The following is a 21,319-nucleotide window of genomic DNA, read 5'->3' as shown; positions in this document are numbered from 1 at the left end:
GCACACTGTGAGGAGGGAGAGACAAGCAATCCCCTCCCAAAAACCTGTACGATACCGATAAGTGTGAGAGGAGCAAGTGGGCACAGCAAAGGGACTGCAAACCCCTCATAAAAATACCAACAGGAGTTCACCCCAAAGGGAGGGGCCCCCTGCTTTCAGAGGGTGCCGCCTGGCAGGCCATGGGGCCCGGGGTCGGGTCAGGGAGTGTGGGGGTAGCCGAGCCCTGGGCTCAGCCAAATGACCTGAGGCCCCTTCGGGAAGGGGCCTTGGCTCCCACATCAGGAAGGGAGCCCTGGAGCGGCGTCCACACTGCCCCACCCGAGCACAAGCACTGCCCGATGCGACAGGGGACCTCCTAGCCCATATAAGGCTTCCTCATTCCCAGCAAAACTGTGTGTTTGGGAAACTCATTTGACAAAAAAATAATCTAGCTGGCTTTACTATTCTGAAAGTGGCTTCAGGAAATTAAAAGAGGAAAGCTTGAATTTTATCCCCCTGAACCATGGTTTTAAGACTGAATTTGGCCCCTGGAAAAAAAAAATCCAATTTCAAACTTGATGCAAACATGTGATCTTGTTCTTTTAGGGTCTGAGAAGCCAGGGGTGGGGGGTCAGGCCACCGTGGAAATGACCGAGCTGTGGGGTGGTGAAGACAAGTGCGCCCGGCAGTACTTGAACTGTGACTAGGAAAGCCACTATGCAATTATTCAATCCCTCCTTGGCCAGAACAGATGTTTTCTGTTTTAAAAGTGTATAAAACAAATCATCACTCCCTGTAAACGGCCTCAGGCCCAAATTCAGTTGGCACATTCCACAACTGAACCCAAACCCCCCATGATGGTGGAGGGGGCCACGCCAGCAGGGCCACCCCGCGGGTCACTGGCCAGGCTGTGTGCTGAACAAGAGTCCCGGGGCTGAGCTGGAGCAAACTCTATCCCCTGGGTAGGAAAAGGGGGTGTCTTTGGTACACACAAAGCCCTTGACTGCTAGCCAAGCCCAGCATGGCGACCATCCTAGCAGAAAGGCAGAGGGGGCTAACCTCCAGCCAGGTTGCAAATTGAAGAAAACACATTACAAAAGAGATCCAATTTAGTCTTCTTGAATTTCTATACTGTGGGCTTATTTCTCAATTCAGTAAAAATACCCTAGGTCTGAATGACCTTTCCGGCGGTCGCCGCCGCCTAGATCCTGTGGCCATCAAGTGTCCTGGCCTTGCCAGGGACACAGGGATCAGGCCATTTTGTCCACTGTTCACCTCATGTCATATTCACCTTCCTCCAGACCTGGGGGCTCCCTTGTCAGCCAAGCTGCTCCCAGCCTTTGGAGAAGACTCCAGAAAGCAGAGCTGGAGCTGAAACACCTACCTAGGATCTCTTTTCCAGAGCCAAGTTCTTAAAATGAAAACTGGAAGTCAAAGAAATGAGTTCCAATAGACTTAACGAGGTGGCCTCCTTGGTCCTCTTGATCTCAAGTGCTCAATAAATGTTTTGTGGGTCAAATGAAAAATTCATTTGGCTAAATTAATCATCCTATTTTTGTATCTTGTTGGAACACCCAGACCAGTAGTTTCCATAATCCTAGCTGTGCATTATAACCACCTGGGGAATTATAAAACTTCTGATGCCACATCCTACACCGATTATAGAAAACTTTGAGGGTGGGACCCAGGCATCACACTTTTAAAGCTCCCTGGGAAATTCCAATGTGCAGCCATATTTGACAACCACTGATCTAAATCACTAGATACAAAAAAGAAAACCAAACTCCCCACTATCTCCAAACTAACCACACTCAAGTCACCAAAAGGTTCTATCAGATAGAAATAGATCCTCAACAAGAACAGGGGGCCTGAAAAAAGTCCAAACTCCCTGCTAGCTATAGCCATAGGTTATAGCTAGAGCCAATGCTCTGCAATTAATTATCCAATTTCAACCTCTATGCCTGTCTAGTAAGGAACATGTAACATGACCAAACAAAATGTACTTGCTGTAACAGAGTTACTCAACTTGGGTTGAAAATATGATGTGAAGGATTACCCAAATTTGGGAATACAAGACAGCAATGCCATAAATGCCTACAAATCAGAAAATGTGAAAACAGATTCAATGATAAAAGAAATATAAGCACACCAGACTCAAGTCGACATGGTAATCCAAACTAGGCTAATAAAAATGTTGTTTGGCACAAGTTCTTAGAAAACTCTGTTCAAGCAAGAATGATGTGTAACTAGCGAAGCACTCAGACAGAGCCTTCCACAGTGCTCAGCAACGCAGCGACCTGTCCCAGGCAAAATGTGTCCTTTGTCCAACGGGCAACTCAATGTCCTCATTTCCAGACCACTGCCTACTTTGTGTGTGTTTATTCAACAAGAACTTAAGAGGAATCAACTTGGAGGTCTGGTCCAAATTAAATACACCACTATCAAAAGAAGGCCAGGGAAGGGAAGGTTTCATCTCCCTGCCTCATTTTGTCCCAGAGACCCATTTATAGGCCTCTCTCGGGAGAATGAACCTCACTACTCCTACCCTGGCTGAATCCCAAATCTGTATATCCAGCTGGAACCTTCTTCCCGCCTGAATGCTCACCACACTGTCCTGATCTGGAATCAAAACCCAGCTCAGACTTCCCTACTCCTTCCCACCAATGGTTAATAACCCTGCCACTTAAGATTGCCTGAACCCCAAGCTTCTCCCCCGAGTCCCCCACCAGAGCCTCTCTGCACCACTCAAATTCACTGGTCAGGACAGCCCTCACTTACACACGTCATTTCTTCAAATGTTAAAAAAGGAGACAACCCTTCACAGGGTCCCTATAAGGAGCCTGTACCGATGTTCGATCCCTCAAAATCAGGCACTGCCATTTAATCATTGATCCATAAGGTGGGCAGGCCTGTGGACATAAGTTAAGTACATCAGCCATGTACTTACATCAGCCAAGCTTACTAGCCCAAATAGAAGAGAGTCCTGCCAATGAAATCCTACGACACTTGGTGCCCTGGCAAAAAGGCAGGGAAATAAGCTCTGGTTAGAGCTCCACTTCTTCAGCTTTAAGAGGCTAAGATGCGGTAACCTCCTTAACTAAGTGAATTCCATTAGAGAGGCTGGCCTCAGAAAATAAGCAATTCTCACACGTTTAGGAAAACTCTGGACTCTACCCTGTGACCGTGACTTGCAACTTTAAGTCTTTTCTGACTTCAAATACTTCAACTAAGAAAATTCTGGACCTCAAGTGTGAGGGCTTTAAGCTGCACAATGCCCAGTCTCTGCCTCTGCGGGGCCACCACCCTGCCACAACCCCACTAGTCCCCTCTGCATAATTAGGCTGCGTTCTTTTCTGCTCGCCCACATTTAAGCAGCACCTGGTTTATAAAAATTAGGACCGCCCCGCCCCCCAACTTTATTGTCTCCTAGATCTCTCCCACAAAGCTCCAGTAATTTAAGCTTCAAGAGGTTGTTAATTATTTCCATGGTTGCACCATGCCCAAGAGGTGAGGCCCCAAACCCAGCCTCCCTCCTTTCCACCTCCCACTCCCCAGACTCTGGAATTTCCAGAGCTCCCTTCCCTCCCTGATACTTGGTATCAGGCACCCTCTGATCAACCTCCTCCACACACATTCAGGTCAGAGAGCCCACCCCTACTCCCGCCTCCTCTTTTCAGACATCTGCACTCTCTCTGTGGGAGGATGGCCCTGAAGCTGTTGGCAGATCTGTTTGCAGCTCCCCACAAGAGGAAGCATAAAGGAAGGTATCCTTTCCAAACCTGAGACTCTGATGTGTCAGAGAACCTAAGAGCCAGGCTTGGGCTGTGCAGTTGACCAGCTTTCTGGTCTTCTTGACAGACCCCAAAAAGAGGAAGCAAAGGAAATGGGACTCCAAATACGGTTGGAAATCAATCAAGTATCTGCTTTAAAAGTACTCTCAGGTATCCTCATCTTCACAGTGGTGTGTTCGCAGGACCATATGCTTTGGTCACAATTCAAAACTGTACACTAAAGTTTACTCTATGTAAAATATACCATGTTAAAAAAAAATCTTCCAGAGTTACCAACCCCACTGGCATAACCAGTCTGAGAACAACAAAATAGCATAAGCATTCCTTATGGGCCCCATTCCACCCCAGCTGACAGCCTAAGGGGTCAAGAACAACATCCTTTGAACACACACTGAATATGCTAGATTTAAAAAAAAAGAATATTGTGAGGCAGAAGCAACAAGGCCACATTACTGAAATTAAACGATAAACAGATGTCTTCATAAGTTTATTAAAAACACACTTAAAGTTATATTTTTCAAAAATTTAATTTTAACAATGGGTCTCTGTATCAGAAGACTTCTCAGACATTCAAAAACCTAATTCATTTCCAGGGATTAAAGTGAAGGTCAAGCAGGTGCTTCCTCGGTCTGTCTGAGGTTCAACAACTTGGTCATATAGTCCCCCTTTGTAACAGCTGCAGGATGATTAATCTCATCACACAAAACCCACGCCAACAGGAATGTTCAAAGCAGCATGACTCACAGTCAAAAAGTGAAAACACCCAACAGCCCATCAAGTTATAAATGAATAAGCAAAGTGTGATACTATCTACACCGTGGACAATTATTTTGCCACAGGAGGAATGCAATATTGACATAAGCTACAACACATGCTAAGCGGAAGAGGCCAGGCACAAAGGACCACACATTGTATGATTCCATTTATATGAAATGGCCAAAAGAGCAAATCCCTAGAGACAAAAAGCAAATTCGTGGCTGCCAGGCCCTGGGATATAGGGATCTAGAAGGAATGAATGGAGTGATGGCAAAGGGGCATAGGGTTTCTTCCTGGAGTGACGAGAATGTTCTAAAATTGTGGTTATGGTCGCACAACTTGAAATGTAATAAAAAAAACCACTGAACTTTAATTAAGCAATTGTATGAGTCATATCTCTCAGTAAAGTGGTCCAAAAACATTCAAACAAACAAACAGCACTTTTATACTCTCAGTTCCTGGGGGGTAATCAAGGCGGCAAACTTCCAGAAGCCAGTTTCTACCCTTCAATCAACCATAAGACAGGCCCCAGAGACTTCCCTGGCAGTCCACTGGTTAAGACTTCATGCTTCCACTACAGGGGGTTGGGTTCAATCCCTGGTCAGGGAATTAAGATCCTGCAAGCCACTCAGCCAAAGGAAAAGAAAAAAAAAAAACAGGCACCAGTTCAAAGGGGTGGCAAGGGGTGGTCTTCTGTACCCATCCCCACCAATTCCCAACCTCATCATTTAGCATGTGTTTGAAGGGCTGCCTCATGTAGATGCTGTCTGAGTCCTTGGAGATGGTTTCCTGCCCCTAACACGTGTCTGCAGCCCACGTCAGTGCCCTGGGTTTGATCACAGCATTGAAGTTCAGTTATGAATACTGTACTGTATATTTGAAAGCTGCTGGGAGAGTGGACCTGAAAAGTTCTCATCACAAGGGAAGTAATCTGTAATTATGTGTGCTTATGGATGTTAAGCAGATATTGGGCAATCATTTTGCAATATTTCCACTTACTGAATCATTACCTGAAATGTTATGTCAATTATAATTGCCTCAATAAAAAAATAAATAAATCCCAGCATCAGGGTGGGGCTGCAGAATTCTGAAAGGGACAATGACATCAACACTTTGGGCATATTTTCAGAGCACAGTTTCTGATATACACAGAGAAGAAAAACTAAATCAGGAAAAAATTACTCATGACAGAAAGCAAAGGACCTATTGAAGTTGAACTGACAGCCATACAACACAGAAATAACACCCTAGCTCTTTTCATGCAAACGTATGTTAAGGAAAACCATATGGGACTGTTTACAGTCCCAGCCACAATGACTATTTCTTAAAACTCACACTGTGGTGCACTCAGGATACTGTCAACGCATTGCTAATTGCTTCACCTCCGGCCTCCCCTCTCCCACCGCAGGAGCAGTGCAAAGGGCATCTCCCACAGCCATGTGGGCCCCCAGCACCTACTGGGGAGGTGGCAGGAGCCTGACTCTACTTTAAAATAACAGCAACTCAGGAACAATCTCCTTAAGAAGCTAGAGGAGGATTTAAAAAAAGAGTAATCTATGAGACACAACTGTCATCCCTCTATACTCTGGAACCAGAACACGAATAGTAATACCAGAGTGTAGCTCTTCTTCCTGGCACGGCCGTCCCCCTGAAGACTAGGAGACTTCTCAAAGTACAGCCACCACCCACAAGCCTCAGTGGGCAACGGGAGGGGGACCTCCCGCCCCAGAGGGGCACGTGGCTCCAACTCTCCCGTCCTCACATCCTGACTGAGCCCACGTGGGAGGCTAGAACCAAGACTTAGAAAATGAAGCAGAGAAAAGGGAGATTAGGCCAAAGCCTGGCTTTCCTTGGGTGGTGGGGGAGTTGACACTTTTTGTTCGTGGTCGAGGTGCGGAACATCAAGGCGCTTGCCCTCTCCTGGGAGCCGCTGGAGAAACGCCATGGCCCTGGCTTTTAGGGGAGAAAGAAGGCAACCGGCCCGGAGGTGTGGAGGACACTAAGGGAAGATCATCAGGTCAGAGGACACGAGCACAATAAACCCTCTCAGAGGGTCAGGCTCACCCTGACAGACAGGAAGGGGAAGTTCAAGGGAGCTAAAGCAGGCCCAGCAGCACCCCCAAAAGGACAAGCAGGTGGCAAGAGGGGAAGGACAGGGTCTGAGGTTAGAGGACAGAAGACCTGAGGCACCTGGCCCAGGAGGACAGAGCAGCTCCTCTGATACTTCGGTTCAACACTGCTGTCCACCGCGGGGCATGGAGCGGTTCAGCCACCGCCTGCCACCTCCCCCTCACCTCCCAGAGCGGCAGGAGGGCACATGACAGGCTGACCCAAGGAGGCATGGCCTTCGGCTCCACTCAGAAGGAGAACAAGATTTCTTTCCCAAAGTAGAAAAGCTAGGACTTTTTTTTTTTAAGTCCAGGAAGGATGAAATAAGTTTTCCAGTCACTTAAACAATATGAATATCCAGGTTTCTTCCCACTAACTTTAGGTGGGCAGGCTTTCTCTCAGCTCAGACCTATTATGAAAAACATGTATGTTGCTATTAAAAAAAAAATGCTACGGTTTCTGCCAGAGTTTCTATGCTAGGCTGCAAATCAACCATGAAATACGATTTCCGGAGATAAAGCAGTTTGGACTTTGTGAACTCGGACGTCAAAAATCACATTCCTGTCAGAAATGCCCCGAGGCAGCCCGGGCACCCTCCCTTGCTCTGGCTGGCCAGACTCAGCCAAGTCGACACCCAAGCCTGCCCGCCTCAGAAGGGCCCAGGAGGTGCCTGCAAAGTGAGTGCGGCTGGAGAACGCACAACAACAAAGAGGGAGGGGAGGGGCCCGGGCTACGACAGATGGCGAGGCACCTGGGACCTGTTCGTGCACATTTGCCAGACGGCTCTGAAGCTGGCTTAGATGTCTAAAGGCAGCGGTGAGCAGGCTTGCTCTCTGATGGGCCACACAGAAATGACGACAGGCTCTGCAGGCTGAGTTGGATCCTATCACAAACGTTTGTATGCGACTGATTTACTGCCTTTTAAAAAGGCAGAGGGAACTCCCTGGTAGTCCAGTGGTTAAGGACTGCACTTCCACTGCAAAGGCCTGGTTCAATCCCTGGTTTGGGAACTAAGATCCCACAAGCCTTTGCAGCGATGCTGGAAATTAAAAAAAGTAAAAAGGCAGAAATCATTCTGAGTTGGAGTTTGGTACAAAAAGATGCCAGAAGGGCAGGATTTGGTCCAAGGGCCTTAGTTTGCTGACCCCAAGTCTGAGATTTTTTCCAACTCTAAATTCTTAAACAACAAGCACAGGGATGCTCAGCTGTTACAAGCTGAATTTCCAGAAGTGACATTCTAGAATTCGAGACTGGAATAATCCGAGGAACATTTTCTACATTTAACTTAGCAACTTACTAAATATGGAAAAAAATAACAGCTAATAACCTGCATAACTAAGAACCCTGCATTTTAAGGAAAACATAAAAGTTACATTAGTAACTAATAGGAATAGCCTCACACTAGAGCGTTAAGAGTATTTGAAAGTACCAGCCTTCATTTTATTTTTCTTTCCATTTATTTTTATTAGTTGGAGGCTAATTACTTTACAACATTGCAGTGGTTTTTGTCATACACTGAAATGAATTAGCCATGGATTTACATGTATTCCCCATCCCGGCCCCCCCTCCTACCCAGCCTTCATTTTAAAGTCTCAAATCACGAAGCTATGCTCCCACTTCAAGAACTTAGAAAAAGCAAAAAATAAATCCAAAGCAACCTGTTGATGTACGGCAGAAACCAACACAATATTGTAATTAGCCTTCAGTTAAAAATAAATTAAAAAAACCCAAAGCAAGCAGAGGAAGGGAACAGGATAACAGCAGAAATCGATGAAACTGAAAGCAAAAAACTATAGAGAAATCAGTGAAGCAAAAAACTGCTTCGTTGAAAAGGTCAATAAAATTGACAAACTCTAGGCAAGACTGATGGGGAAAAAAAAAACAGATTACCAGTATTAGGAACCAAAGAACTATCATTCCAAATGCTGCAAACACCAGAAGGATAATAAGGGAATCCTACAAACAACTGTAAACACATAAATTTGACAATTTAAGGAAATGAACTAATTCCTCAAAAAACACAAACCACAACCAATATGAAACAGGTAATCTGAACAGCCCTATAACTTAAGGAAATTGAACTTGAAATTTTAAAATTCCAAATAAAAGAAATCTTGAGGCCCAGATAGTTTCACTAGAGAATTCTACCACACATTTAAAGAATTAAACACCAATTCTACATAATCTCTTACAGAAAATAAAAAAGGAGAGAACACTTCCAAATTCATTTTATGAAGCCATTATCCTAACAGCAAAACAAGACAGAGTTAGCCCCAAAAGAGAAACCTACAGACCAGACCAATACCCCTCGTGAATAGAAACACAAAAATCTTTAACAAATTCTTTAATTCCTTAATTAATTTAGCAATATAGGAAAATTATTATGTATCATGACCAAATGTGATTTACTCCAGGTATACAAGTTCAATGCTTTTTTAAAAAATCAATTTGATGTACCATATTAATAAACTAAGGAAGACAATAAAAACACATGGTATTAACTGATGAGGAAAAGTATTTGATATACTTCAACACCCACTCAAAATAAAAGCTCCCAGAAAATAAGAACAGAGGAGCATGTCCACAACTTGATAAGGAGTAATCTACAAAAAACCTACAACCAGCATCGTACTTAACGTTAATGGACAGAATGCTATCAGTAAGGAGGCAAGAATGTCTGCTCTCACTGCTGCCATTCAACAAAGTACTGAAGTGCAGCCAGCTCAATAAGGCCAAGGCATCGAGATGTACTCACGGTCACAGAGCTAATAAGTTAAGTGGTAAAGCTGGGATCCAAAGTCAAGCAACTGGGCTCCAAAGATCCAGTGCTTTTAATCTCAGCCCAGTGTTGTCTCCTTTAGTTATGTATGGGACGAGAATAAGCCATTTGCCTCACATACCAACACATCAACAGTGGTTATCTACTTGTCATAAGATCAGAGATTTGGGTTTTTTCCCATTTCCCTACACCCTGTAGGTAGTCTAAAATGAGCACATAACTTAAAACGAAAACACCTAAAAAGACAAATGTATAAACCATTACTTGAACAGCTTTGGCAGTTTCTTCAAGGAAAGCCATATCCTCTATGCAAAGCAAAAAATACGCATGCAAATTCTATTAATAATTTAACATTCGCAAAATGCTTTCTTTTTAAATGACCTATCATATTCCAAACAGAAAAATTGATGTTAAGCTCTTTTTCTCTCCAACCTAGACAGACCCCATTTAGGAACATCAAACACTTGGACTGACAGGCCCACGACTCTTCCTACAACCCCAGAACTAACCGGGCCACTTAGCTATAGCATTAAACAGTTCAAAAAGTCAGTGTTAAACCCCTACTGTTTTCCCAAGTGTGATCCACAGCACTGGTTCTAAGAAAAGGGGTCCCATAAGTCAGTCACAGGATGTAATGCACAGCATGGTGACTATGCATTGGTGACTAGAGTTAACACCATACTCCATATTTGCAAATTACTAAGAAGAGATGTTAAAGTTCTCACCAGAGGAAAAAATAATTTTCAAATTATGTATGGTGCCAGATGTTAACTAGACTTACTGCAGTGATCATTTTGCAATATATACACATATCGGATTAGGATGCTGTACACTGCAACGAATACAATGCTATATGTCAACACACCTCAATAAAAAAAGAGAAAGGGCCCCATGTTGAACCCAGTTTGAGATCTCCTTTGATATTTTCTAGAAATTCAGAATGCCCATTATCCTATCAGTACTGCTTGACCACTGTGATCTGCATTTGGTGTGAAATGTAACAGTAGCCTAGAAACTGCTCAGGAGTCTCACAGGAGAAATTTCCATTCCAGGGGAAAAGAGAGTCATGCAACAGAAACCCATGGAAGTGTTATCTTAAAAATTAAAATGGCTTCTTAAACTTCTGCTTTAGTAACTTAGAGTGGTCCTTTAAGCAGACCAACCTTCAAATCACATGCCAACCCTTTATTTTCTGCCTATTTTTTTGCCAGCAAAACTTTCCTTATCTTTCAGCAAGTGAAATTCACACCTCTTTATAACTGATCTTCTTTACCCACTGGCAGAATTTCAAAGTGCTCAGTGCTAAGTATTGCAATTAGTGTGAAGTGTTTTATGTATCGCTTGACATTCTTCCAAATATTTTATTGGACATCCCACCCAACAACACAATGTGTGGGATTCTGGTATCATTGGTGCCTTTATGCAAAGGGTGAAATTAAGGTACATGGGAAACTACACAGAGGGTCAAGTCAGCTCAGGATCCCAGAATATGCTACTGGATCTTACCAGCTCTTTTTGACTCTGCAACTTAGTGCATAAATATCTTTCATCACAAGTACAGCCACTAGTTCAGGGGCTCTTTCCAGAACACAAGCGACATCGTCAGTTTAACGAAATGCAAGCCCACCACAACTTAGGGCTGCAGAGTTGTCTTTTTCCTGGGGTCTGGAAAAGTGCCTAGCTGTAAGGGTTTAAAAGAGCATTTGTGCAATGGTTTACATACTTGGTTTGCAGAATTCAATTGAGGAGGTTTCCCGACTTTTCAAAAGAACTGAGCCTGTAATTAAACTACCATGAAATGGTGGTTGGAGCCACAGCGCACACCAGCAGGTTTAGGTTACAACTGCAGTGAAATGGTGGATTAAAACGCCCAGAATATGCGTGACTCCAAAAACTAAACTCAATAATAGCTTTCTTGAACACGTTTCTAAACAGATGCTCAACCACAATCCAGTAACTTTCAAACTAATCCCTACCTGCCAAGGGTTACTATAACCACGGTGGTCTCAATTCAAATTACGAAGTCCATAATTCCAAATCTTTCCATGGTCCCAAGTTCAACACCAAAAGCTCTAACTTTTCAAAGTTTTCAGAGACCACAGCACTTCAGGCTACCTCCCAAGAAGGTAGGGAAGGCCTTCAAAGAAAACCATCTGCATTATACAATTAAGAGGATACAAAGAGGGACTTCCCTGGCAGGCCAATGCTTAAGACCCTGCACTCCATTGCAGGGGGTGGGGGTTCGATCTCCAGGCAGGAAACTAAGATCCCACGTGCTGCATAGGTTAGCCAAAAAAAACAAACAAACAAAAAAACAAATAGAAGACAAAGAAGATTCCAAACTGGTAACTCCTCCACTGAAAAATGAAACCAGCTTTCCCCCACAAAAATAAAACAAAAAACCCACAAGACAAACCATCTACCAGTTGGTTATTAAACTGGAAAACACTTTTTAAGAAACCACCACCTGCAGAGCTTCAGATTACTTGAAAAAAAACCTCTTGTTAGCTGGGGTTGGGATTTATTCCTAATACCTGGATTATGGAGTCAATTTCTTCAACAGCTATCATCCTTTCCAAAGCATCTAAAACAACTAGAGAACTACCAAGTAAGAACTAGATGAGGATTTTTTATATAAAGCAAAAGTATCAGCAATTTTACCATATGCTACCTCTGGAGGCGTAAAGATATGGGTATAGCTTCAGAACTGTACTTGAAAAAACCATTAAGGTTTACACAATTTTTAAATGGCAAGCTCACAAGATGAATTCCGAGCAATGTGCAATTATTCAGCCTGGGGTCAAATAGAGCACCATCAGAGCTCTTAAGAGTCTTGCAGAGTTGGGAGTGAAGAGCATGCCAAACGTGGGCTGACTCCGAGGAGGGACCTCCCCAGGCAGACTAGAAAACATTTTCAAAGACAATTAAGGTATGAGAGAATACCTACGTAACACAGAAAATACCTTCCCTGGGGCTGTTAGAAAATTAATTCTAAGTCCAGGTGCTATGTGGAAGCACAAGGAGTGTGAGACTCAAGTGTGTGTTGGGTGAGGATACAGAATGGGTAGAAATGGACCTTCAGGGACCCTGCAAGTGCTGATAAGGAGTCTCAAGTCATTCTGTGGCGTGATGAGGAGTTAAAGGAGGGCTTTGAAATGGGAAAAGAGACAGGGATCTGTCGACTGAGCCCTTCCCCAACAAGGGAGACAAGTTGAGAGATTGTGGCCAAGAACAGTAGCCAGGGAAAAGGTGAGCAAGGAATTTGAGAGGGTAGCAGGTACAATTCACAGGACTTAAAGACGTGGATGGGCACGGTTTCTGGTACAAGGGGTTTTTTGTTTTTAATGAGGATCCTATTACTGTGTGCTGGTTCTCATACTTAATCAGCATCAGAATTGCTGGGAGGAAAGCTGATTAAAAATGTAAATTTCCAGGTACTACCCAGCCCTCAAAGACTGTGATTCATGTCAGTCTAGCATGGGGCCTGTGAATGCCTTTTCCCCACTCAGCAGCCGCCCCAAGTTTCATTGTTAAAGCAGAGGTGTGGGTGTGGGTGGTGTCATGGTGGCAGATAAAGTGTAATGGGACAAAGATAATGATAATGCTGAAGGGGTAGGGAGAGAGCTTTCTCTACTCTTGAACAAAAGAACAAAAAAGCCACATGCAATCAAAACTGGTTTAAGTTTTATGCTTATAGTTATAGCTACTGAAAATACACAAAGATGATATGTTTCCACCAGAAAGCAGCTCAGTAAACACACGCAAGAGCAGGAGCTTGGTGGAGAGGTCAATGGTTCAGGAACTCAGGGAGGGAGGGTCACCTGAAGCCACAGGCTTTGCTGGGTACCAAGTGCTAACCGACCTCAGTGCAAACCTCAGGGAAAGGTAAGGCCCATCCTCCACCCCGCCGGCCCTGTGGAGACTTCCAAAAAGAACCAGGGAAATTTTGCTAATGATTTGCCACCCAGCTCACAACTTGGTTAGAACTTACACTGGGGATTCTCACCTCGGCACCACAGATATGACGGCTTGTCAATGCTGCGCACTGTAGTATGTTTAGCAGCATCCCTGGCCTACTAGATGCTGATAGCGCCTCACCGAACTGAGGAAACATAGCGATAAATGGGTGGAGGGGAAAGCAGGGGACACGGCCACTGAGAAGCACTGCCTTAACTCAGAGGCTTCACAGTTGTGGAATGAACAAAAAGGCCCTGGAATCAGAGAGACAGGGCTTTGAATCACAGATACCCCACTTAAGAGAAAAAACTTCAATGTGCTTATGTATTCACCTTTAAAACGGGGATAAGAGAACCCACCAGATAGGGTTGTTGTGAGGATTACGTAAAATAATGTCTTCTGAGCTTAGGGCAGTGCCTAGCCCAGGAGACAATTAGTAAACATTGGCTTTCATGTTTTCAAAAAGATGTTTTGAAGCAGCAGGGATATTTGCTTACAGCTTTGGCTTTGGTGGAAGTGAAGTGAAGTGAAGTCGCTCAGTTGTGTCTGACTCTTTGTGACCCCATGGACTGTAGCCTACCAGGCTCCTCCATCCATGGGATTTTCCAGGCAAGAGTACTGGAGTGGGTTGCCATTTCCTTCTCCAGAGGATCTTCCCGACCCAGGGATCAAACCCAGGTCTCCCTCATTGTAGGCAGACGCTTTACAATCTGAGCCACCAGGGAAGTCCTAACCTCCTCCCCAAAGGAACAATACAGAGAAATGACAGTCCCGGTCCTCTCTCTAGCTCCTAGGATCTACAGGTTGATGGACTCCCAAAGGGCCACTGGACACAAATCAGGGGCTCTGTGAACACAGATGACAAAAATAAACATCCTTATTTTCACTAACTGAAACTTAACATTTTATTCATTGCTGCTTGTAAAACCGCACATTACCAACTACCTGGCCATTGACACAACAGAAGCACCGTTTTTCCTTATCAAATAACAGCTGAAATACCAATTTTCATGGCTCTACTTCAAAATTATGGAAATTATGAGGCCCAAAGCTAGACTATATTTTAATGCATTACTAAAGAAGCATATATTACTATTTACTATGCCACATATTAGAGGATTTATTTTGAAGATGTTCTTTTTTTTAAAAAATGGGTTATTTTACACACTTAAAATTCTTATGTTGAGAAGCGTTCCACAGGCTTTCCCAATGAGGGTTAAAGGCAATACAATTTAAGAACCTCTATCTTACACCTTTTTTGGTTAAGTCCTTAATTCCCAAGGAGACTTATGTTGTTTTTGTGTTTGTTTTTGGCAGTGGCACCCTCTTGCAGGATCTCAGGCCCCAACCAGGGATTGAACCTGAGCCATGGCAGTGAAAGCCCAGAATCCTTACCACGAAGCCATCAGCGAACATCCATGTTCTTAATTTATTAAATAAGATTTTTGTTATGCAACTAATTTGTTCATTTGAATGACACAAGTCACTTTGTTTCCCTACCTAAACTATAGATCAGTGGTCCAAAAGGCGGACCCAACAGCATTGGCCACATTTCCCCACTCAGGACCCATTCTCCACATTCTAAAGGTAAATGTGTGCCTGGTTTTCCTCTAGTGGACTTGAACTAGCTTTCCACCTTTAACATAACACCAATCAGGTACTGTATTTAACCAGTACTTCTCAAACATCTGTAAGAATCAACAGGTCTGTATCCCAGATCATGAAGGTCAGCTTTCAAAGATACTCCCAGCCCAGGGACGAAATGGACACGAAAAAGAAGACTGCTACCTTTCCAGGGCAGGCGGAGGTTATATGTACCTCACTCTCCTCTATCTATAAAGCATACTTGCTGGCTGCCTGATGTAAACGAACCACATGTCCTCCACCTGCCCAGAGATGCTTAAGCTATACCAATGTGGGACATGTTTATTCTTGTTAGCCTCAGGCTGAGAAATCACAAAGTGTTTTCCAGGCTCAAGGGTCTTCAAAGTTGAATACTTCACTTACAAGATCAAAGATGAGATTGTTTTTTCCAGCAGAAACTAAAATTTCCTGAGTTACCTCATCAACCAGAACTAAACAGGCACCGCCAGGCCCAATCTATAATTGGCTGCAATGGCTCAGTACCTGCTGGGTACTAGACTAGCTGGCTTGCACTGGTTAACTAAGTTAAACAAAATCGCAACAGAGTAAAATAACTAAGTGGTTCAAGTTTAATTCCATTAAAATCACATCATGGAACTGGAGCATTAGGAAGGATTACTGACAAAGGGGAAAAAGAACATGATTCCAGGCTCCACAGGCATTTGACTCACCCTTGAGTCACATCCAATACTCACATGCCAAGAGTAGTATCTTTTGACTCATTATTATCAATTAAAATAAATGTTTTTGGAGACCTCACAGGTGGTAGACTTCTCACCAAGTGCCCCTTAACGAGAACCAAAAACTCTGATCCTAGTTTAGCCAGATCCCCTTATTTTACAAGGGTGGACACCTAAGGACAGCAAGGGTGACATGCCTCCCCCCAAAATCAAGTGATGGGGGAATACAATAAGAATCAGGGCTCTCGTTCTCCCAAAACAGTTCTGCAGGGACTCAAGATCTAACACAGATGCACACTCAACATGTCCCCTTAGTATCTCTTTCTTCACCTTGCCATCAAAACTTTTTCATCTTGAAGATTAACAATCTGGGAATTAAGAGTAACTGGCTGGGAATTCTCAATCTTTTCTTTTTTTTTTAAACTTTCTCTGCACACAACTAAATTATTTAGATGCTACTTCCACACCTCACCAACTTCGAACCTGCCAGATTCTCCTGCTCCCTTCCAAACTGCAGGTCCAGAGTTCTCTCTCCCTCTCTAGCCAGTGACTGCCCCAAATGTACAGGTTCTCTCGATTTTCTACAAATGAACACAGAAGGCCATTGGGAAAGACCTGAATTAAGCTGAAAAGTGTTTAAGGCTTCAAGCAAAGACACTCAGATTGAGGGAAGTGCCAAAATCTTCCAGCCTCATCGTTACCCTCCTGAGAGCCTAGAAAACCCACGCTCAATGGGAAGAGGTGAGTGTTCATACATGCTTGTCACCAAAAACTCAACTTAGCAGCTAAGTGACCTTGAACCACTATCTCTTCCTCAAGCCTCACTCTCCTCACCTCTCAGTTGTGTATACTAGAAGCTTCACTAAGCCCTACAGCTAGCAGGCTAATTACTCAACAAAACCTTTCTAGCTATCTGCAATCACCATTTCATCTCCTGATTCTCCGCAGCCATCTCCAGCCTCACATCAGAAAGGAGCGAACTAAGAAATGCTTTTTTCTCCTTGTCACTTCCCCACCACCCAAATAAACTGACACTACTTAACTACCTTGCAGTGTTTCACCGAAACTCCATTCAAAGTCCGGGGCGGGGGAGCCCTACGAAGTGTGCACTATCCTCCATTGTTACAAGGCTCAGAAAGGTCGAGAAAGTCACAAGCAGAGCCAGTCAAGACACGACGCAAACGTAGGTCTTCCTTCTGTCCCTAAAGTCTTATTTTCCCCCTCTCATCTTATGCCTTTGGAAAACATTTACATTGGGGGAGAAAATGCTAAGTGAGTACTCAGAAGTTTAAAAAAAAAAAGGCGGGGGGAGAGAAAGTGTGAAAGTAATGTTTTCAACAGTAACAGAAAAGCTGGTTCTAGCCAATAGAGAGGGAGACTGAAAAAGCAAGACCTGGGGGAGACGCTCCAAGTGGGACGGACGGGAGGCGCAGATTCCAGTCTGCGGCACGCACAGGTTTAAAAGCCACCAGAAAAAAGACCAGCAGCCCTCCCCCTCCCCCCACCCCGTGTTAGAAGCTCCAGAAAAAAGCGTGCAGAATACGCTTCGTCTCCACGATTCCCGCAGTCGGTCCGGACTTTCCCAGCCCTCTGTTCTGGCCGGCTCGCGGTCTTCGAAGCCTCCCTGACCCCGAGACTTAACAGTTCCCGCGCTCGGACCTCACCCCCCCCCCCAATAATAATATAATCATCGTTTCCTTTTCCCCTGCCCCTTTCCTTTCCGGGGGAATCTGTCTCCTACGCAGTTGTCTGAGAATTCTGCGAGCGCGGCGCGGTCCTGCCTCAGGCCGGCTCCCACGAGGGGAGCCCCCGCCCCCGGGGAATTTACGCGCCTCGGGGAACTGGGAAGGGGGAACGGTCCCACCGGCTGGCCTCCGCGCACGCCCGCCGCCCCCGGGGGGGGACGCGGCCCCCCGGGAATCTTCCTCCCGCGCGGGGGACGCCAGGGGACCCCGACGGGGACGGCCGATCCCGCGTGGGACGCGGGTGGACGACCCGGGCCCCGGAGGGCGGCTCGGTCCGGGTCGAGGAGGGAGCCGGCGCGGCCCCTCCGGGCCCCGCGCCCCCGCCGGGACCGAGCGCGGCGGGAGGAGGAGCGCGGCCTCCGCGCGGGCGCCGGTGCACGCGGCAGCCGGGGAGACGCCCGCGCCGGGGCCGGGGCCGCGCGGCCGTCCGCATTGTTCGGCCCGCGGCGCGCGCCCCGCCCGGCCTCGCCGGCCTCAGCCCGCTCGGCGGCGGGAGCGACAGGGCAGGTGGCGGGCGCGCGCCCTCACCTTTGGCGCCGAGCATGAAGTCGAGGGTGCTGTGCCGTGCTGTTGCCATAGTGAGGCGAAGCCCTGGGCCATGCCTGGGGGAGACGGCCGGGAGACTGGGGGGGCCGCGCAGCGTGTCAGGCTGCGGCCGGCGGGGAGTGCGCCGCGCCAGGGAGGCCGAGGGTAGGAGGTGGGAGGGGCCGCCGGGAGCCACCCGGGGCGCCGGGGGCGGGGCCGGGCCCGCCTCTGGGAGGGAAGAGGAGAGGACGCCCGCAGCCCCGGACTCGGAGCGCTGGGTGTGAGGCCGCGCGAAGGCAATGGTGGAAACGTGGGCGCCGTGCTCCCCGGCGTGCGTCACCAATGGCCGCGCCCCGCGCCGAGGATCGGGCGGGCGCTCCCGCCGTCCGTTAGGTCACCTTAGGTTTAAACCGCGCAGCACGACTTCCGGGGGGCCCACCCCCCGCACTTCCCCCAGACCGGCCCCCAAACCCAGGCCCCTCTGATTTCCTGGCCAAGCCAAGAAAAAGAAATGCTTGGATCCACCCTGGAGTCTAAAAGTACTGCCGCCTTTTTCTTAACTCTTCAAATGCTACAATTTAATCCATTAAAATTGTCATTGCCATTATCATCAGCCAGGGCCGGCTCTGCGTTTCAGCACCGAATAGAAAGCTCTTCGGTATTACATGTTAGTTACCTACGTTTTTTTTGTGTGTGAAAAATGGGAACTGGGAAGAAGCAAGTGAGAGGCAAACGTGGTTAATGTTAATTTGAGAAATGACAGCTTCTAGAGTTGCTCGTCCGTCACTGATGGCCCTGTTCATGGCATTGAACCTTTCTCCTGCGGGCTTCTCTATGACTTGGGGGTTCTAGCTGGTAGTCAACAAGATGTGCAAAGGAGAGGATAGCAGCATCTGGGCACTAAAGCCTTCTTGATGACACTGTCCCTGGGCAAAGGCCTCCATCATCCCATCAGTCCTTTGTGCCTCTCCCTGCGTTCCCAAGTTCCTCAGAAATTGCTGAAATGGCTGGACAAAGTCTAGATCAGTGAACTCTACCTCCTTGTTACAAGGCAAGGGCGAACCTAGATATTAAGCTTATCTCTTCTGCAGACACTCCTTATTGGCTGTTTTGCCGAGTCCTTCGCCTTTCTTCAAGAACTGGGCCAGTTTCTTCATCAGTGGCCTTCAATAGACCATCCTGTTAAGAACTGGATCTGCTTTCAGCCCCCACATTGATTTTCTCCTGCCCAGGCCGCCTGTTTGTTGCCCTGAACAGTTTGCTTTCTTCTGTGGATCACAGAGTCCTCAGTTACAGTAGCTATTCTGCTATCTTGGCCTTCAGTCTGTAATCTTCACACTGCAGCTCCTGTTTGCTTCCTGGAATGTTCTCCAGTTCTGGCCATTCCTCTGGAGTCAGGGCCCTGGGAACCCAGTTGTTTTGTCTGCCATTTGCAGGTGCAGCAGGGCTCTGTCAGGCCTCCTCAGGCTCAGAAGGGTCCTCTGCTTGGTTTAACTTTCTGCTCTCACTGTCTTGAAATTGTTAATAAATCTTGAACGAGGGGCCTCTTGTTTTCATTTCGCACTGGGCCTGCAAATTATGGAGCCAGTCCTGCTTAGCAGCTTGTGTCTTGGCAGGACAGCTGACAGCGGCCAGAGCTAGTGCCCAGCCTTGCCTCTGCGGGTGTAAAACAGACAGAGAGGAAAATCAAGACGCTGTGCCATTAACTCATCGGACAGTCACAAAAAAAGCGGAGTTTAACAGAAATGCTTCATACTGTTAGCATAGCATCAGAGATAAATGGGCCTTGAAATGGAGCCAGCATTGTTGGGGTAATTTTAAGCATGTTTACAATGCCTGTATCACCTACCAACGACAGGATCCTGGCAAGATTGTTAAAAGTAGGACATGGACAAGAATCAAAGGCGTGAGGCCTTTTTAAATACCTCCAACTGGGCTATGAGTACCTATCTCGATTCTGGAAGGTATTCTCCTTGCCTGGGTTTTATAATCTAGGTCCCTCACTTCAAGGTCTGTTAGAGGACTAATAATCACTTTGTTTGTGGGAACTGTTTGTGTTAGAGTTGACTGGTGTGTGTCTTCTGTGAAACTATGGTCACATCAGAGAATTCAGCAACTTATCCTGCAACAAAAAAGCAGAAGAGGGATTTCCATGGTGGTCCAGTGGCTGGGGTGTGGAATCTAGTTCCCCAATGCAGGGGACTTGGGTTCAATCCCTGGTTGGGGAACTAGATCCCACATGCCATGACTAAAGATCCCACATACTGCAACAATCTAACCCAGTACAGCCATTTTAAATAAATAAATTTTTAAAAAGCAGAAGAGACTTACCCAACTCCAGCCTGAATTTTCGAAGCAACATCCTCATCATCAACAAAATCTTGGCAATGGTGAAAATGTAGACATCATGGATTAATGTCCTCTTGACTGCCCTCATCTATTCTCGGCCCAAAGGAGGCCTGAGACAGAGAAAAGCAGCGCCTGGTATCTGACAAAAGCTGGCCAGGCACTCTCCTGTTGAACACAAACAATTCCCCAGAACTCCAGCATCAGACAAGGCCACTCTGAGTTCAAGATGGGACTGAACAAAAACAGGACCACTCCGGAATCTTGTCAGAACACGGAGCAGGAACTTGTCCAAACCACCAAAATCACCCAACGTCCGTGGGTCCTGGCTCCTAGGAGTGGCTTTGGCTTCTTCACCAATCCCAGCCTTAGTCTGGTCTTCCCCCTTCTCTGTAAGGTTATTAAGATACCCCATCAGGACTCACCCCTGCTTCTTGACAGCACCCAACCCAGAGCAATGCCCAGCTTCCTTCAGTGTTCCCCAGAGAACCCACTGCTACATGGGGTCCTTCCTGAGCCCTCTCTCTGTGATGCCCCATGGATCCCCACGCTGCAGGGCTATTCCACTGCAGCGGGATGGGGAGGGGGCGGGGAGGGGGCGCAGTGGTGGTGGGTGGAAGATGGTGACAATAAGATTAAGTCAGTACGTAGAGGGGAAAAACTGAGGTGACCCTCTTAGCAAAATGCTACTTACTGTGATATACTTCTCTCATCCAAAACTCATGTTGCAGGGGCCCATCTGCTTATTGGTAGTCATGCCAACTTGCACATCCACAACAGTTTTTAAAAACTCAGAAGAACCACACTATCCTGCACAGTTAATAACAGTAGCTACCTTCTGGGAAGAAGAAAATCGAAAACAGAAAAGAACTGTGTTAAAAAGGAGAAGGCAGTGGTGGTGGCAGGGAAGTGGGGGTGCTAACTGGACACCTCCTGGGGCTATAAGAACCCAGAGGCCACCTATTGGGCTTATAGTCCAAACCTTCCTTGTGAGGAGAGGTAGGGGGC

At 46.3% G+C, this 21,319-nt stretch overlaps 1 protein-coding gene and 1 long non-coding RNA gene across 2 annotated transcripts in view; both read right to left on the bottom strand.

Annotated features, from left to right (window-relative positions):
- Positions 1-18,359, bottom strand: part of SMS (spermine synthase) — a 48,562-nt gene extending 30,203 nt beyond the window's left edge. Inside the window, exon 1 of the mRNA XM_070462398.1 lies at positions 17,969-18,359. Coding sequence (XP_070318499.1) covers positions 17,969-18,017 — 49 coding nt within the window. The 5' untranslated portion in view covers positions 18,018-18,359. The remainder of the gene's footprint in view (positions 1-17,968) is intronic.
- Positions 18,360-18,515: 156 nt separating this feature from the next.
- Positions 18,516-20,820, bottom strand: LOC139033371 (uncharacterized). Its single transcript, XR_011485950.1, has 2 exons — positions 20,297-20,820; positions 18,516-19,621 (listed from the first exon to the last, which is right to left on the bottom strand). It is a non-coding gene; the product is annotated as an uncharacterized lncRNA (long non-coding RNA).
- Between the last annotated feature and the right edge of the window lie 499 nt (positions 20,821-21,319).

Source organism: Odocoileus virginianus, unplaced genomic scaffold (assembly GCF_023699985.2).
Source record: "Odocoileus virginianus isolate 20LAN1187 ecotype Illinois unplaced genomic scaffold, Ovbor_1.2 Unplaced_Scaffold_4, whole genome shotgun sequence".
Classification (NCBI taxonomy): domain Eukaryota; kingdom Metazoa; phylum Chordata; class Mammalia; order Artiodactyla; family Cervidae; genus Odocoileus; species Odocoileus virginianus.
The sequence above is the reverse complement of the archived record's forward strand: the minus strand, read 5'-3'. Positions and strand labels throughout refer to the sequence as shown.